This window comes from Vombatus ursinus, unplaced genomic scaffold (genome assembly GCF_900497805.2).
Source record: "Vombatus ursinus unplaced genomic scaffold, bare-nosed wombat genome assembly UNPS02007284.1, whole genome shotgun sequence".
Lineage (NCBI taxonomy): Eukaryota > Metazoa > Chordata > Mammalia > Diprotodontia > Vombatidae > Vombatus > Vombatus ursinus.
In genome coordinates, this window is record NW_020947062.1 from 17,115,041 (window position 1) to 17,134,325 (window position 19,285).

General features: G+C 43.2%; 1 protein-coding gene across 5 annotated transcripts in view; it reads left to right on the forward strand.

The window, feature by feature from the left end:
- The window catches only part of P4HA2 (prolyl 4-hydroxylase subunit alpha 2), a 53,140-nt gene that overhangs the window by 30,639 nt on the left and 3,216 nt on the right, over positions 1-19,285 (forward strand). For 2 of the 5 annotated variants that reach the window (XM_027849166.1, XM_027849167.1), the window contains 8 exons: positions 2,437-2,574; positions 2,833-3,072; positions 4,299-4,495; positions 6,202-6,378; positions 12,823-12,893; positions 14,334-14,433; positions 15,152-15,205; positions 16,217-16,282. In XM_027849166.1, the coding sequence (XP_027704967.1) occupies positions 2,437-2,574; positions 2,833-3,072; positions 4,299-4,495; positions 6,202-6,378; positions 12,823-12,893; positions 14,334-14,433; positions 15,152-15,205; positions 16,217-16,282 (1,043 nt within the window). Of the gene's footprint in view, positions 1-2,436; positions 2,575-2,832; positions 3,073-4,298; positions 4,496-6,201; positions 6,379-12,822; positions 12,894-14,333; positions 14,434-15,151; positions 15,206-16,106; positions 16,167-16,216; positions 16,283-19,285 lie in introns of all 5 variants that reach the window. The other 3 variants (XM_027849171.1, XM_027849168.1, XM_027849169.1) reach the window with 3 other exon arrangements.

Consider the following 19,285-nt stretch of genomic DNA (forward strand, 5'->3'; position numbering starts at 1 on the left):
GTGTGTGTGTGTGTGTGTGTGTGTGTGTGTGTGTGTGTGTGTGTGAGTGTGTGTGTGTGTGTGTGTGTGTGTCTCAGTTACATTCATCTTCCATTCTGTCTCTGAGGAATAGGTGACTTTTGTTTGGGTTAAGATTAAAAACTCTTCCACCTACCAGGATGTCCCTCTACCAATCATTCTTTTCCTCTTTTAATTTAATTTAATTTAATCTTTCTCCTCACGTGACAAACATGCTCAGTTCTCCACTGTCCTAAAAACAAGCAAAACCCTTCCATCTAATTGTCCCTTCAAACTCTAATCCCATTCCTCTCTTCCCTTTTACTGAAAAGTTGCTTGAATTTAATTTAATAACAATCTATTAAGTGCCTACTATATGCCAGGTGCTAGACATACAAAGATAAAAATTAAACAGCCCTGCCTTCAAGAAGCTTACATTCTCTTATGGGGGTGGGGGTGGAGTCCAAGTACACAGGTGAGTCACACAAAATAGATACTAAATAATTTTGGGGAGGTGGAGTATTAGAGTAGTGGTCTCAAAAAGAAACTGGCTTTTGAGCTGAGTTTTAAAGCTAGGAATTCCAAGAAGTGAAAGCAAAAGTGGAACATTCCAGGCAAGGGGGGAGGGGCAGACTGTGAAGTGGAGTCAGGAGATGGAGTGTTACGTATGGAGAACAGTGAGTGCCACCATTTTGGCTAGATCATAGAGCGTGTGATGGGGAGTAATAAAAAGTAAATCTGGACAAGTAGGCTGCAACCAGATTGTGAAGGAGAAAGTAATTTAGATGCCAAGTTGACCAGGATGGGAACTCTGACTTGTGATTTCGCTTCCTTTCCATAGTTGCTATTTTCTGGGCTTGGTTTTTCTACTTGGTCTATCTTCAATTCTTTATTTCATATCTAAGTTTCTTGTTAGTTATTTCTCTTGTTTTCCTTTCAGGTTGTCTATTAAATTTTTTTGCCACTATTTTCTCCTGATCTGTATTTATTTTTCATTGTATTTGAATTTATTTTAAACTTAAATGCAAAATAAGAAAAGAAAAAAAAAATTGCCATGTACACAGCAGAACATAAGAGAAGATTCAATATAAAGCAATAAACTTCCACTTCAAGAAAACCTATGTAATACATCTACATATTATTTTCAAAGCTGTCCATCATTGCTTCTTTGTATGTTTTCCTTTGCCCTGTGCTGTGCACTTTTTACTTTATTACTTTTCCCCTTCCTCCACAAAGGTATTACATAAATAGATTAGTTAAATTAAATTGTCATTTAAAAATTATATATTATCTTAACCTATCCATGCATAATAAATGTTACTTCAATTATTTAGATCTAACTTTGTTTGTATAAAAGGTGTTTTGTGTTTATATTCATATAGTTCCTGTGTCTGTTTTGGCTGGTATCCTGATATATTTTTAAAGCATCTTTTAGTTCTAGAGTTAGTACTTCCTGGATTTACAAATTTCTACAAATTACTTTCTTTGCTCTTATGACTTTTTGGAGTGTTAAAAATTGCTTAAATTCTTCATATGTCATTTATCAATTTGAGAATATCACTTGGGATATCTTCTATTCTTTATTTTCTCATCTATATCACTTCTGGTACTTTCACTATTTCAGCTGCTTGCTCTGTATGTTTTTTTTAATTGTATCAGCATTCTGTTTTTTGTTTTTTATTTTGGCAGGTTTTTAATATCTTGAATGGAGTTTTTAGTTAATTTTCTTTCTTTGGTGTTAGTATTATTTTTGTTAAGATTATGTGAATGACTTGGCTTCCTTAGAACCATGCACAAATTATGCCATCTTGCAAGGGAAGCCCCTTCCTTCTACTCTTCTCTTCATTGTCTCTTATTTCTTCTACCTTCTTCTTCTTTTTTTTTTTTTTTAGTGAGGCAATCGGGGTTAAGTGACTTGCCCAAGGTCACACAGCTAGTACGTGTCAAGTGTTTGGTCTGCGGCTGGATTTGAACTCAGGTCCTCCTGACTTCAGGGCTTGTGCTCTATCCACTGCGCCACCTACCTGCCCCCCTTCTACCTTCTTAATAATGTCATTCCTCAAGCCTCAAGATCCTTAGCCTTCTTCTTTTCCCTCCTTATACTCTTTTATTTGTTGATCTCATCCAATCATACAGTTTCACTTGTCCCTTCTATGTGAATGACTAGCAAATCTATATATCTAGCTCTGATAAAGCAGTATATACTAAGGAATAAATGAACTGTAAGGTCAATAAATGTTTTAGAATTTTATTGGAGGGGGAGAGCACTGTGGGTTAATCAAAAAAGGCTTCCCAAAGGAGGTAGAAATTGATCTGGGAGGGGGAGGTTTTATATATAGAAGGGTCACCATCTTTGATTGCCTGAGACATTTTCTGTAAATATGCAAATATTCTTTGCTGATTTGTTATCTTTCTCTTTTCCCCTCCCTATATGGGAAGGTTTTATTGCCAATCTTACCATGCAGCGCCAGTTCTTCCCCACAGAAGAGGACGAGACCGGGGCAGCCAAGGCACTAATGCGCCTTCAGGACACATACAAACTGGATCCTGACACTATTTCTAGGGGGGACCTGCCAGGTAATGGTTCTGAATTTCCTGTGCTCAACATTTCTTTGAAAAGCAGCTTTTCAGGGGCCGTCTTACTCTTGGTTCACTGCTCTTTCTCCTGTACCAGTGAGGGTCCATTAATTGGTAGAGCTGCAGGATCTTTCTGCAGTGCCTAGAAGCAGGTAGGCTTTTTTGTCTTGGAGCCACTCTTGGTATGTTGACTCCTGGGCATTGGGAATGGTACCTTCCCTCTGTGGTCAGGCGCTCATTGCTCTTCTTGCCCTCCAGGAACCAAGTACCGCTCCACACTGAGTGCAGACGACAGCTTCGGCATGGGTAAGACAGCCTACAACGATGGGGACTACTACCACACAGTTCTGTGGATGCAGCAGGCGCTGAAGCAGCATGATGATGGTGAGGATGCCACCACGTCCAAAGCTGAAATCTTGGACTACCTCAGCTATGCCGTCTTTCAGCTTGGGGACCTTCACAGGGCAGTGGAACTCACCCGTCGCCTGATTTCTCTTGGTAATTTGCTGTGGTGTGTTCTCAGGGGCTGGGGAGAAGCTTCCTATAGAATAATGTGGAGACTGGACAGAGCATAGGGTCAGATCAGACATTGCTGTGTATTTTGGACTGACCCTGCAACACCAGCAAAAGATGATCTCTTAACCCAGTGGCATTTTGACTCTATACCTAACTGTATGTTGACCTCAGACCCTGGCTACAGCCTGATGTCCTAAACCCCAACACCGTCTGACCCTTTAGTCCCGGTCAAAGACTGAATCCTAACTCCAGCCATAGCTGTTATTTAGTCGTCTACTTTGTAGCCAGAAAAAATACCTGATAGGGTGCATCCTTGTTAATGGAGGCATACTGGGAAGAATGGCAAGGCCCTCTTTTCATGGAGCAATTGCGATTTAAACAAGAATTTATTAGATGTCTGCTTTGAGTCCAGGCACTGAGGGTACAGGAGCTCACATTATATTGGCATGAAACGGAGGCCACTGAGTAGTTCTTGTTACGCTCCTCCTTCGTTCTTAAAGAGGACCAATGACATCAGGACGGTGTTGGATTTAAGTGAGACAGGTTATGCAAAGTCATCAGCTTCACTCTCTACTTCAGAGCCACCGGAGTCCAGTGGAAAGACACAGGTCAAGATGACTGGCAATGGCCCTGGATGCAGTGGGGGGCCTTGGCCTTTTTCAACCACTGAGCAAGCCTGGGAGGGACAGCAAGAGAGGCGATGCTGTTTCATAGGGACACTTCCAAAGGGAATCTGGCTAAATCTCTCAGTCTATCCCTTTGCTCCTTCAACCCCCTTTGTCCTGATGAGGGGTGTACTTTTGATGACAAAATAATAGTAACTCACCTCTAGCAAAGGGGTCTGGCCTCTCTCTATTGCGAGGATTGGGAGCCGAGAGGTAGAGGCTGGGTGTTGAAGCAGCTGACTCTTGCATCACTCTTCTGAGCCACTGTCTTTTCATTGCCCACTGCCCTAGAGGGGAGGAGCCCTCAGTGTAGAGGGAGCCCAATCAGCCCTCCTGGTGCTAACATGGGCAGCAGCTGCTACCATTCAAGTATGAGACATCTGCATTTGGGTTTGGGTCACATTCTAGCCTGAGTCGTGACAAAAACATTGGGGCAACTGGGCCCTGGGGAATTGGAAAGTTCCTGCCAAAGAAGTTTCTTCAGATGGCCCCACAGGTCATCTGTGGTTTCCTCGTCCTTTTAAATTTCTATCTTTTTTCTAGACCCTAGTCATGAAAGAGCCGGGGGGAATCTGCGGTACTTTGAGACGCTGTTAGAGAAAGAAAGGCTCGGAAAGACGTTAAATAAGACTTCAGAGGCTGAACCGGCAACACGAGGAGGCATCTATGAGAGGCCTCCAGATTACCTGCCTGAGAGAGATGTTTACGAGGCCCTCTGTAGAGGGGAAGGCGTTAAACTGGTGAGACCAAATGATAGGATCAAAGGAGTTGGGAGCCAGAAGGGACCTTGGGAACATGCCCTTATTTTACCAAGGTGGAATCTAAGGCCTAGAGACGTTGAGGGACTTGCTCTGGGTCACACAACTCGGCAGTAGAAGAGCTGGAACTATAATTCAGATTTTTAAATTCCTAGTTGGGTATTTTTCCCTCTCTCATCATACAACAGGTGTGTAGCTGTTCTGAGATTTTTTTTTTTTTTTACAAGGGACTGAAAGATTCTGGTCCTAGGGATAGATATAACACCTGGGCTGTGAGTCTTAATATGGAAACCAAAGCAAACACTTTCCCAAGAACTCACCAGTTTGGTAATGTCTCTTTGATTTCATTTTGAAGGCTTCTGGGAGGAAGAAACCAGAAAAGTTAGATTACCCTGGGAGGAAGTGCCACTGGCAGAATTAAGATATACAATTGATAGTGGCCTTTTATCACTCTCTATAAATGATAAATGTAGACAATCTCTATTCCCTTGGGCATTTTTCTATCACCCTTTTATAATGAATGAGCTTGCAAATAAACATACAGTATGTACTAGCCTTCAGTTTTGGATGTGGCTGTCTTCCAGCTAGGAAGTCCATCATTATTTAAATTGATGCAATTAGAGTTTGATTTTTTCTAGAGGATCATAGATTTAAAGCCAGAAAGGACCTTAGAAGTCATCTAGTCCATATATAAAAGGAAACTGAGGCCCAGGAAGATTTTTAAGTTGATACAGGCAGTAAGTGGGATTTGAACCAAAGTGTTCTGACTTGGGCAGCTAGATGGCACATTAGATAGAGTGCTGAGCCTGGAGTCAGGAAGACCTGAGTTCAAATGTGACCTCGGACACTTCCTACCTTATGTGACTCTGGGCAAGTCGCTAAACCCTGTTTGCCTCAGTTTCCTCATCTGTAAAATGAGATTGAGAAGGAAATGGCAAACCTCCAGTATCTTTGCCAAGAAAACCCCAAATGGGGTCATGAAGAGTTGGACACAACTGAAACAACTGAATAATTCTGACTCTAAATCCAGTGCTCTTTCCTTTGTATCACAGTTTCTGTTGTGTCCACATATTTTCTTTGACTCATTTCTAAGGCTGCTTTACTTCCTGAGGCTGTAACATAATTGGAATGGTATATTTAGAAAAAGAAACTCCTTTGAGTTATAGCACTATATATATATATATATATGTATGTATACATATATGTGTATATGTATATAAAACTGTCAACTGTTAAATTGCCTGTTTTTGAAAATAATTGCCATAAAACTTATGAACTCAGTTGTTTTGAGACATTCCCCTATAGTCACTAGCCTGGTTATGAGAGAAAATTACTTTGGGTTAAAAACAGGTGAAATATTAAAAATTACATTAATATCTTATAATTATGCCCAGGGAAGGATAGCTGGGGTGACTGCTTAAGGTTTCATAGAACCCTAAGGATCTATCCCCCGGAGATGCTCTACTCTGAAAAGCCAGACTTGCATAAATCCATAGGCTTTTCCATCTGGTATACCCATTAGTCTTTTCATGTTGCAACTGAGTAGTGTGGCTTCAGTGGCACAGCTTGGAGGGGGAGGGCGGGGAGGGCATTTCAGTCTTTCAGAGCCGAGGCTCAACCATGGGAGGGGTCCATTGGCTGAGCAAAGCTCACTCAGCATGGTACTTGTTTCTCTGTGTCCCCCATAGACACCCCGGAGGCAGAAGAGACTTTTCTGTAGATACCACGATGGCAACAGGGCACCCCAGCTGCTGATCGCCCCCTTTAAGGAGGAGGATGAGTGGGACAGCCCACACATTGTAAGATACTATGATGTCCTGTCAGATGAGGAGATTGAGAAGATCAAGGAAATCGCTAAGCCTAAAGTAGGTACCTCTGTCTTTCCCTCATTTCTCCTTTTTGTTCCCAAAGTTTTTCTTCATGATACTGTTAGTATCTCCATGTTGAGAAAAATTAACATCTAAGGTAACTCAGTAAAAAAAATTTTTTTAAATATTTTTAAAAAGTAAATGTTTTATTAAAAACTTGAGAGGTAGCAGTGGTGTAGTGCATAGAGACCTGGCCTCATTCACTTACATGCTGGATGACTGTAGAAAAATCACTTAACCTCTCAGTGCCCTAGGCAACTCCCTAGGCCTACAAGATGCAGAGAAGAGGCTGATTAGTCGATGGGGTTTCCTCATTGAGAATTCCCTTTAATCAATTAAATTACAGATTCAAAAAAAAGAGAGAAAAAAATTAAAAACATTGAACATCAGTTCAGCTAGATTTGCACAGTAACCATTTACATGATCAATTAATTAAATAATTAATTAATTAAATTTATTTAAATGAAACCTAAGTTCTTAGCAGAGGATGAAAGACTGGATTTTCTTCTCTGCCCCGTAGGTCAACAACTTGCTTTCCAGAGCAACCTAAAGATAAAAAAAAAAAGTCCCAATTCATAGATATGCTAATACACTGGAGGCAGGATAGACTGAACCCTCCCTCTGTTTGATCTGGAGGACTGGACACTTTGGTCCCAAACTGAGCCTTGAGAAGGTGTTTTGGAACAGACACACTTGGCATGAATCACACCTATTTATGCGGTCGAGACATAGTCACTGCCAAGGTTCTGTGCCAAGAGGGCCCAGTGGGATATTCCTGTGAAAGGATGATGGTCTGCAGGAGTCAGACAGCAGCAAGCTCAGTCACTCAGTCCTTCTAAATCATGCAACCCACGACCTTTGTAAACAGCTCCTGGAAAGGAGAGAAAGTGAATGCACGTCTCTGGGGATGTAAGTGATATTTGTATATTTGGATGTCCCTACAGCAAGTTGTCTTTGAGTGTTAGCCAGAAAACCGGTCCCCATCTGCTAAAAGAATCACACCCTGGTGAACCTGGATGTGTGCCCTGCTACCATCTCACAAATATATGAAATTCACTCCAGGACCTGCATGAAGTAAGCATGGGTAGAAATTCAAAAGGTTGGTTTTATAGGGTGTTTCCTCTCTGGCCAAGGAATGAGTTGGTGGCAGAAATAATCTATTTTTAACAGCTATTGAGATGTCCTTAACGCTCTTGCTTTTCCTTTCTTGAGATTTGTTTTGGGAATTAGCAATGAGTTTCTGAGGCCTCTTCCAGCTTGAACATCCTGTCATTTGTACCCAGCTTCATGCTGTGTGATAGTATAGCATCTCAGACGTCAGGTTTCCAGATTCTGCTGAGAACATTCTGATAGTCATATTGTGTGTGTGTGTGTGTGTGTGTGTGTGTGTGTGTGATAGAGAGAGAGAGAAAATTGCCTGGGACATTGACAGGTTAAGTAATAACTAATACTTACATAGTTATGTATCACGTGCTAGGCACTGTTCTAAGTGCTTTACAAATATTATCTCGTTTGATCCTCACAATAGCCCTGGGAGGTAGGTAGTATTACTATCCCCATTTAACAGTTGAGGAAACTGAGGCAGAAAGAGGTTAAGTAACTTGTCCATGGTCACTTAGCTAGAAAATGTCTGAGGCTGGATTTGAAGTCTGATCTTTCAGACTCCAGGCCAGGTGCTCTAAACACTGAGCCACCCAAGTGCCACAGCTTAATTAAGGGACTTGCCTAAGATCACATATACCTAGTATGTGTCAGAAGCAGGACTTAAATTAGATTCTTCCTGACTCTGAGGCTGGCACTCTTTCCAAAAAAATGAAAAAAACAAACACCAAAAACCAAAAAACAACAAATAGAACTGGAGACTGTACAGTTAATTACTAGTTAGTAAATATTGTGCTAAGTGCTAGAGGTACAAAGAAAAGTGAAAGGCAGTCTGTGCTCTTAAGAAGCTTATGATTTAATGGGGAAAACCACAAGTAAATAACTGTGCAGATAAGCCACATACAGGATCAAATTGGAAATAAGCAACAGAGAGAAGGCATTAGAATTAAGAGAAGTTGGGAAAGGCTTCCTATAGAAGGTATAATTTTATCTGGGATTTGAAGGAAGCCAGGAGGAAGAAATGAGGAGGGGAGATCATTTCAGGCATGGGGGACAGCCAGTGAAAATGCCTGGAGTACGCAGATGGAGTGATCTTATTGGAGAAATAACAAGGTGGATTGAATATCACTGGGTTGAAGAGTGAGTGTGTGGTGTGTGTGTGTGTGTGTGTGTGTGTGTGTGTGTGTGTGTGTGGATGGTGGGGGGGGGTATAAAGGTTAAGAAGACCAGAAAAGACAGGGAATTGAAGTTATAAAGAACTTTGAACACCAATCAGGATTTTGTATTTAGTCTTGGGGGGAATAGGGAGCCACTGGAAATTACTGAGAAGGTGAAAATCACAGATCACTTTGCACAAAGGAAGATGGCTTTGACAGCTGAGTGGAGGACAGTAGAGTGAGAAGAGCTTGAGGCAGGCAGACCTACCAGTACGCTATTGTGAGAAGAGCTTGAGGCAGGCAGACCTACCAGTACGCTATTGTCCAGGCGTGAGGTGATAAAGGCTTGCACCAGGGTGGTGGCATTGTCAGAGGAGATAAGGGGGAGTACATATAAGAGCTTACAAAGATCTAATCAACAGGACGTGGCAAATGATTGGGTGTGACAGAGGTAGGGGGAATGGTGAGAGAGTGAGATATCAGGGATGACATCTTGGTTGTGAACTGGTTTCATAGGGAGTTTCCTCTTAAATTGAGGAGTGAGTTGTTACCAATTAACAATCTGGTTTTTTTTTTTTTTTGTTTAGTTTTGTTTTAGGCAATTGGGGTTAAGTGACTTGCCCAGGGTCACACAGCTAGTAAGTGTCAAGTGTTTGGTCTGAGGCCAGATTTGAACTCAGGTCCTCCTGACTTCAGGGCTGGCGCTCTATTCCCTGAGCCACCCAACTGCCCCTAACAATCTGTTTTTAACACTCTTATTTTCCTCATACTTTGTTTTGTTTTGGGAATGAGCAGTGCATTTCTGAGGTCTTTTCCAGCTCTAACTTCCTGGGCTTTGGTCATCTGTGTCCAGCTTCATTCTGGGTGATGGTGTGGCTGCTGCTATGTGAGATCACAAATCTAAAACTGGAAAGACCTCATAGACCATGTACACCAACCCCATCCTTTTACTGATGAAAATACTGAGTCCAGAGAGTGACTTGTCCAAGGTCACACAGATAGAATTATAGAATGGAACTTGAACCTGGAGCCTCAGAACTCTAGAGCCAGTGTTCTTTCTACCATCCCAAGGCTTTCCTACTAATGCCAAAGGCTATGCCTGGTAGTAATTTACCCTCTGGAAGTCCTTTACTCTCCATGCTTCCGGTGCCTGAGTGCTAAGAATATTATTGCTTGTTCAGTGAGACAAGACATATCTTTGAATTACTCTGCACCAATTGACTTCCCACCCTGAGGCTACAGATGCTTAGCCTGCTCTGAAACTAGGTTGGTCGATGTGCTCTGAGCTTGCTAAGCTGGTAGGGAGGGTGGGCTTTGAAGTAGCATCAGTACCACAGCCTAGCACTGGAAATAGTCCCAGCAGGACTGGGAGAGCACTGCCTTCCTGTATTGCATTTCTGGGTTTTGCATCATGTCTAGGGGATCAGAGATGTTTGGTCAAAACTGGGAAGAGACTGGAAAGTTAAAGGGGTGTAAAGGAAGAGGATGGTGGCAATCAAGGAAGCACCGTTTTACAAGCACCAAGCAGTTGTGAAGGCTGCTCAGTAACCTTGAAGGGGAGTTAGAAAGTTAAGAAAAGCATTATTTTCCTTTCCCATGTGAGTCTTATGACTAAGGCAGTTTATATAAGGTTATACAAGGTTACAGGAAGGGCAATAGGGAAGTAGAATATGGTATATTGGTATGAAGAAAAATCTTCAGAGCTGCAGATGTCTTTGGCCACTGTCTTATGCAGATTAACACTAAGCCAGAAGCCCACCATGGTCTCAAGGGACCTTCCCCATATCTGGAGAATTAGGGGCTGGCCCACTGTGCCTATATCTAAACCAGAAAGAAGTAAGCTCATTCCTGGAGACATAAGACTGTACTGTCCAGGTAGGGACCGCTAGGAAGTGAACTTATTTGTCTACTTGAACTGTATTTTTCATGATTCTGCATTTGAGCTTGTGAAAACTCACACGCAGGGCCAGGGAAGCTGTGTCTTGTTTTTCTTCCTTCTGTGGTGCAGTTGGGGGACCATCTGTTGCTATCAGTGCTATCTGTTGGCTGATGATTGAGGTTGGAGTTGTTCTTTCCCTAGTTATTTAGCCATCCCTGGAGGTTCCAGGTCATATAGAGTTCATACAAGACTTGGGGCAAATCACTCTCCATTCATCCTCATCCTTTTTTTGCCTCAGTTTCTCCTTCTTCTCTAATTCCTAGATGAAGTTAAAGATGAGTCTCGTTACATACAGCTTTTCTGTTTCCATTGTTTCTGTTTCTGTTACCATGGAAACATGTGGTTTGATTTTTGTGCAAGAATCCAGGTTTGTTCCTTACAAATAGCCATTCTTTTTACATGGACATGAGTCATATTCCCAATTCTAGAGACAGCATTCTGTTCCCTGTCCTCTGCCTGTCAGAATGGGGTGGAGAAAGAGATTCAGGATCCAGCTGGCAGCAGGAGACGGGGAGGAGCAGTGCCTGAGTGAGATGATGACTATTGGTTAACTTGGATGTAAGAAGAGAAAATTTCGCAAATGGAAAAAAATAAGCCTGTTCTAGGGGTCAGAGAAGGGCTTTTGGGCCCATTGACAGTAACTTTTGGAATGGAGAGAAACTCGGGATCCTGGCCTTGTTTGAGTCAGCAATGTGAAAAGCTATCTTACCAAGGGCAGATGTGTGAGGAGATGGGGGTTGGGAGGTATGGGTGGAGTTGAGCCTGCAGAGTGAGCTTGTGGAAAGAAAATGAACAAGCCATGAAGGCCACCTCCTTCTCTTCCTCCTGCAAACTCAGTCCCAAAGTGACAAAGGATTGGATTTTTTTTTTGACATTTTGTGTGAGGGGGTGGTGATAAGGTGCCAGCAGGTAGATGACACGTTGGGCATTCAGGGAAGAGTCAGTAATGGGAAATTCTGTGTACCCGCAGGGAATATTGGCCAGCCTCAGATGAGGGCTGTAGTTCCGGGTGGTTGGGCTGGTCTTCTTTTCCTGAGGACTTTTTTCTAGTACTGGCCACCCTTAGCTCCGCTGGGGAAGATGCCAAAGGACTCAACTTGTCTCACAGTCAAGCAAGAGCTGGGATGGAATCTGAGCATCACTACTATGAGGATTTTAACTGAGTCCTCTGTTGTCCTTTGCATCACAACCCTTATGGGTATAGGATAAGCTGTTCTGTGCTCTGATACCTCCTTACTTTCCCATTAGTCCTTTGAGTTTACCAGTATCCTCATGCTCTGTTCCATACTCCATTGCCTGGGGACAGGGTGAGATGAGGTATTGGACATCTTTTCTAGGTAAGGAAAGATTCCCTCACTTAGAAGGTAAGGAGGGCTTGTACTGTCTTGCTTTCGTTTTTGTATTCTTAACACTTAGCACAGTGCCTGGCACATACTAAGCACTTAATAAATGCTTTTTCATTCATTTATTCATTCACTCATTTTCTTCCCCTGTAACTAGGAATATGCCTGGGAACTGCATTGTGAAAATAGGCTGGTGCATCCTCCTTGTGGTTAGTGGGCAGCAGACCTCTAACGTCTGTCCTCTGTCTCTGCCTCTGGTCCTACTGGGAATGTGGTGGTATTGTGTGTTCTTTTGACTGGGACATGTGCCGTGTCTCATGGCTCCTTCTCTAAGCCGGGCTTGGGTTCTTGAGCCTATCTGCTGCTCTCTGAACTTGACATGCCATCTTCTGTCCCCATGTCTTTGAATGCTGAGAATGCTCACTGTCCTCACCACCACCTCTTGGGCTTCAGCTCAAGTACCACCTCTTTTAAGAGACCTTTCCCAATTATTCCAGCTATTAATGTCTGTTCCTCCCCCTCCAAAATAAGCATATTTATTTTGTATGTACCTTGTGTGTACTTATCTATCAACATGTATCCTATGAAGGGAGGGACTTTATTGCTTTTGCGTTTTTACAAAAATACATAACACTGTGCACAAATGCAGTGCCTGGCACATAGTAGATGTTTAATAAGTGATTGTTGATGGATTGATCTGGGTGCTTCATGATACTTTGAGGCTGGAACAGCTCGAGAGAGTACATCTTAGCCTATTTCACCATGTAAATCAGCCACATGGAGCAGAAAACTAGTACCCCTCTCTGCTTTGTTGCACCATAGTGCAACCCAATTTTGGGAGGGGGCTGGTGATTAGGAAAAAGAAGAAAAACTCTTGATCATCTGGTCCTACTCCCCACAGCTGGCAAGAGCCACAGTCCGTGACCCAAAGACAGGTGTCCTCACCGTGGCCAACTACAGGGTTTCCAAAAGGTAAGGAGGGTGCTATCCTGCTTTATGGGCCCCCAACCCTAAACTTGGCCCTGGGGCATCCTGATGGTTGATTTAGATTTTACCTTGTCACTTTCCAGTTATACCCCTTTCCTATTTTCCTCTGCCCCTGCTGCCTAACCTTCTGTTATGAGTCCTGGCTCACAAAGCCAGCCAATCCACGTGATACAGTATGTGTATATGTGTGTGTGTGTGTATGTGTGTGTGTTTCTGTACTTGTGCAGTGGGTTGTAAAGAGGCAATGCTGTGTTATGGAAAGAATGCAGAATTCAAGCCCTGTCTCTGCTTGGCATTGAAAGACCTTTAGAGTCTGGTCCCAGCCTACCTTTCAAGCCTCATTTCACATCATTCCCCATTTTACATTTTAGCTAAACTGACTTCTTCATTGTTCCCCAAACCCAGAATCCCATCTCCTACCTCCATGTCTTGGTGCAGATTGTTCCAAATGTCTGGGTTGTAGTCTTCTCCCTTCCCTCTTACATTCATCGGTTTTTACCAGGATTCAGTCTAAGGGCTTTCTTATCTTCTGGTGGAATTGTTAAACTGGGGTCTGTGAACTTTTAAAAAATTTATAAATATAAAGAAAATTTTATATATATATGTATATATATAACCAGTATAATTGGTTTCCTTTGCATTTCTATTTTTTTATTTTGTAATACTTTGGATTTCATTTTATACATTTAAGAACATTATTGAGTCCATCCATGGGCTTTGCAAGATTCTGCCATAAGGCTCCATGACACCAGAAAGGTAAAAACCTGCCCTAGTTGTTGGTGTTCTCTCTTCAAATTTTCTGGAATTTACTTATTGTATAAATATTATACCTTATATTGGAACATAATCTTTTTGAAGGTATGGGTAATTTTTTGTTTTTGACTTGGTAACTGCAATGTTTTTCCCATGGTAGGCACTTAATAAATGCTTGCTGAATTTAATCGAGTTGAACACTTACTATCTTTGCAAGCCCTAGGCAAGTTGCCTGACCTCTGAGCCTCAGTTTCCTCATCTGTAAAATAAGAGGGTTGGACTAGATCATCTCTAAGGTGCCTTCTGCCTCTAAATTCTATAACCCTAGGTTATTGTTGGTGGTGTATTTGTGTGTTTCTACATAGGGTGTGAAGTGCGTTTGTGTACCAGTTGGGGGATGGAGTTGGTTGGTGTTTCCCATGAAGCCCCAGGTGCACTGAAAGTGTCCTGACTAGATTATGGTAGCTGGCCATTTTGACATGTTGGGGTTGTGGTAGGAGAACTCCCTGGTAATCTGGTGCCAATATCCTGACCCTAACCCTTCTTTTTCCATTTTCCACTTGAGCCAGCAATACTCTTCCCTTCCTCCCTTTTTTCCCAAGCTGGACTGTTCCCGTGTACCCTTTGGCACCCCCTCCATGTTCCTCTCCTCTTTCTGTTCCCAATACTTAGCTCGTGGCTAGAGGAAGATGATGATCCTGTAATTGCCCAAGTGAACAGAAGAATGCAGTACATCACAGGATTGTCGGTGAAGACGGCTGAGTTGCTACAGGTAAGGAGCCCAGCCGGGGAGGGGAGGTGAGAGAGTAAGAGATTTGTCTCTGTAGGGCCTGGGGTGGGGTCTCCAAGGGAATTAGGGGAGAATGCTCTCTCTGGAGATGCTAAGAGATGTGAAAAAAAGTGAGGGATGAGGAATCCCAATCAATAAATATTTAAGTTCCTGCTATGTGCCAGGCACTACTGAGAATATAAAGGCAAAAACAAAACAGTTCCTACCTTCAAGAAGCTTACAATCTATGGGAGGAAATAATATGTACACATATACTAGAATAAAAAAATATAGAAAATAAAGACAAGTTCTTTTCATAGGGGTGGGACTAGGGCAAGTTCTCATGGAGGTGGCTGAACTCATTGGGGTGAGTGAAGCGTCCTGGAAATGCGTGTAACTTTAGAGGGCTGTGGCTTTCGCATCCCCTCAAACTGAAGGGCCATGATGCACCTCTGTCAGAATGAAAATATGTGGTTCAAGTAGATGTGATAGTGGGGAGAGTTCCTTATAGAGCCACCAAAGCACATTTCCAGCCCGGCTAGGTCTTGGGTTTTCTATTAGTTCCTTTTGGTCAACCTCTTCTCATTTCCCAAACCAAATTGAACCTTGCTTTCCCAAAGCCTGAGGACCTAACAAAGGCACTGCTCCCTTGAGGAGGCCTCATTCTGCTCTCCATTTGGGCCTCGTTTGCTTAACCATATCCATGTCACTTCCTCCACAGGTTGCTAATTATGGAATGGGAGGACAATATGAGCCACATTTTGACTTCTCCAGGGTAAGCCCCAGAACTTTGTGCTGGGCTAGCAGGTCCCAGTGTCCACCAGATTCCAGCTCCCCAGGGATCAGAGAATCTTAGCTAGGGGAGGGCTATGGGTGATGGGTCCCCCAGTCTCCCAGGGGCTTGGGATTTATATGATAGCTAAGCAAGGATACAACACAGAGCCCAGAATTTCTTACAAATAGGACTATCTCTGAGTCACACTGAATATAACTGAGATCGTAATAAGGTGGGACTCTGAGTGTCTGGATTCAAAATGTAGATTCTCTGATTCCAGACACTCTAGGAGCCTCAAGGATAAAACCCTCTTAATCATAAGAGAAATCTGACTCCGTATTTCTTTCTCCACTGACAGGATATATTTCTCCTATCCTTCCTCCTTTCCTCCCTCCCTCCTCTGTCCCCACCCATCACCTGTGTTTGGAATTAATTTCTGGGCCTTAACCGACGATGTCCCCAGCCTCCACTGGTTTTGTCAGCCTGTCAGCTTGCTCCTTTCCCTTTGCCCATACATACGTACATACGCATATATATTTTCTTTCCAGCTCCCAGACACTTACCTTGCCTGTCCTTCCCTTGCCCCGTCTAGAAGAGCTAGTGGTGTCTCTTGGTGTGGCCTGCATTGCAAAGCTGATCCTGTTGGTCATATCTTGGGCTTCTTGTGACCCCAAAGTCCTTCCCTTTGGGTAGACCATCCTGTGCCATCTATGTTCCTAGGGTTGCACTGTGGGTTCCAGGGCATCCCCACTCCAGTCAGACCTTCAGGCCTTTGTGCCCACTGGGTTGTTGGCTCTAAAAGTCTCCATTATACCTTGTAGTCTCCACTCCCTGCCCCCTTCCCCTTGTGTGATGGGCAGGACTGATCACTCACTCAGGTGGAAGTTGTTGTTTGTTACAGCGGCCTTTTGACAGCGGCCTGAAAACGGAGGGGAATAGGTTAGCGACATTTCTAAACTATGTAAGTACTGGGCCTTGGCCCTCCTCTTCACTCTTACTTAATTTTTATAGAAAGGTGAGCCAGATGCTTTCAAGCATTTAGGGACGGGGAATCGTGTGGCCACGTTCTTAAACTACGTGAGTATGACGTGTGCAGGAAGCCAGCACCACCGTGACCACAGCCCAAGACCTCGCCCCACTCCCAGCTCCTGCCCCCAGGGCTGGCATACAGTTCAGTCAGTTTTCAGTTATCCAGAGCCTGCTTTGCACCCTCCCCACCCCCTGCCCTCCAGCACCCTCCTTCCTCATTCATAGCTTTCCAGAGCAGAAGAAATAGGGACAGAATAAAGAGACAAAAGTGAAGGACAGTCACTTCTGGATTTCCCATGTATGGATTATCCAGGCTCTTCTATAAACACAGGCTGGCTTCCCCTACTCCACAGGATCAAAGAAGGAGAACCTTTTCTTTTACAGATGAGGAAACTGAGGTACAGAGAGGAAATAGCTTACTCAAGGTAGTAAGCAGCAGAATCATGTATTGAATCAGGCTCTTTGACCCCAAATTTAGTAATAATAATTATCATAAATAATAACTAACATTTATATAGCATTTTAAGATTCACAAAATGCTTTACATATCTCATTTGATCCTCATGATAGCCCTTTGAGGTAGGTGTTATTATTATCCCCATTTTATGGATGAGGAAACTGAGGCTGAAGGAGGTTAAATTGCTTGTCCAGTATCCCATAGCTAGTAAGTATCTGAGTCAAGGTTCAAACCCTTGGAAATTTTCCTGACTCCCAAGTCCAGCATTCTATCTACCATATCACCTAGATGCCTCTCAGGTACCCATCAAATACTAAATGATTCAAATATCAGCCTAGAGAAGTAGAAGAAGAAGGTTAGGTCCAATGTACCCTGTTCCAGAGCCAAGCAGAGTGACACACCATGGCATCACCCTCCAAAAATTCTGAGAATGGGGAACAGGCAGTAACTGCATTGGATTCTTTGGGAGCATCCCTTGTTACCTAGTTGGGGACTAGAAAAGAGTGGAAATGCAATTTGGGATACCTGTGGATTTCAAGTGTCACTGTCCTCCTGAGGGCTTCCCTGTAATCCCCAAATACTATGGATAACTGAGAGCTGGCTGGAGCTGAGGATGGTGCTGCCCAACCTTAGCTTCTGCTCCCATCCCCGGGGCCCTCCTCAAGGATTGACAACCCAGGCTCTTTCTATATGACCTCAGATATATATCAGGCCTTGAAAAACCAGGAGCCATGGTGGAAGGAGGCTTCTGGCTGGGAATAGAAGGGAATAACCAGTAGATGAATTGCTTTTAACCCCAATCTGCTTCCTACATTTTCTCTCCCAGGAACAGGGAATGCCCATTGCCTAATTCCTCTGGGCTGCTAATCATATTTTTGCTGTTACTGGAGGCCTGGGGGGCAGGGTAGGGCCCCAGTTTGCAATAATGATTCACTTCACCTTCTAACCCAGGGGAATTTTTTACTTTGTGTTCGTGAGTGGGACTAGCCTTATCTTGTTCCAGGGAGAGTAAAGAGATTTCTCCCTTTGGGAAAAGAGTTTGGGGGTAAAACAAAATGTTTCTTTGCTGAAGCTTGACTTTTGTCTCCAAGATTTATTACCACGATCTGATGAATATTCAGCTTTGAAGCCATTTTTGGGTCTAGTTTTGGTTCAATTAAGGTTTAAAAAAAATTAGCCATCCAGAGCTCCAGATGTGGAACAGCTGCTTGCTCTTTTCTTGGGCCTTCTGGACTGGGTTTACACAGGTCCACACCGTAGAGCTAAGTCCTCATGATGAGTTTTATTTGGAATGACTTACCTCTTTATGGGAGGTGAAGAGACTGCCAATGTTAGGACTCTGCCCCTGTCCCTTGTCCCAGGGGCCTAAATATTGGCTTTTCATTCTTTTCTTGACCTCTGTGTGCTTGAAGAAGAAACTCTTCTCTGGGTCTTTTCCCTACACTGGGACAGTAAGAAATGGATAGACTGGCAAAATACTATGTAATATGTTTTCTACAAACTGATCTAACACCAAAAATTTTTTTTAAAAAGTAAAAGAAAAATGCAATTATAAACCAGATAAAGAAAATGAAAGCTGATTCCATGGTTGTTTTAGGCCTGATTCATGTTTTCCTGGTAATTGAGTTTCAATTTTGGAACAGAGTGAAATATTCATAGGTCATCAACTGTTAACTTCCTGGTGCTCGTGTGTGTGTGTGTGTGTGTGTGTTTAATGTTTTAGCGAGAATCTTTTCTTCTTTGCATAAAGGCAGGTGCTCTTATTTTACAAAACAACCTCTTTAATACTTTTTATTGAGAATACCTTCATTTCTGTTATTGAGGATTTCTTAATCCTGCTGATTGTGAAGGTCCAGGGAGCTTTGCTGTAGAGAGCTCTATGGTGCAGCTTTGAGTTGCTTCTCTTCTGGGTCAGGTCCTTACCTGAGATACATACTGGAGGCGCCAGTCTTACACAGAGAGCCTTCAGCGGGTCCTTCAGGCTGGTCCTTTGACACTAGCTTTGTGTTTCACTATCTGCCTTAAAAACAGGCAAGGAGAGGGATAGGTGTAGAGTATAGAGCTCCTATTCACCGAATCCCTGCCTGCTCACTATAACACTAAGGCACCCCACCTCCAACCCAATCCAGTTAGTATTTATTAATGATGTGTCTCTGCACAAAATAGTAGAGATACCAAGACAAGATGAACAAGAAATCCTGCCCTCAAGAAGCTTATATTCTGCTTGAGGTGGGGGAAGCAACATGTACTAATGATAATTTGAGATTAAAGAAAGCATTAAACACTAAGGGGGGATCAAGGGAAGCTTCCTGGAGTTGGGGAGATTCCAAGAGGCAGAGGTAGGGGGGATACATGCCCCTCCCCACTACCCACCTGCCGCTCCCACTGTCACCACCACATGCCTCTTGCTGTTTCCCTTCGGGCCACCTGTAGTTCTGTTTCTTCTGAGGTCGCTGAGTTGCATGATTCACTGCCACATAGCATCCTTAGGTAAAGAATTCACAGAACACTTCGAGCTAGAAGGAAGTCTAGCATCTTTCCTTCCCTTTGGCAACCCACACGTATCACCACCGAGCCAAGGAATTGGGCTGATG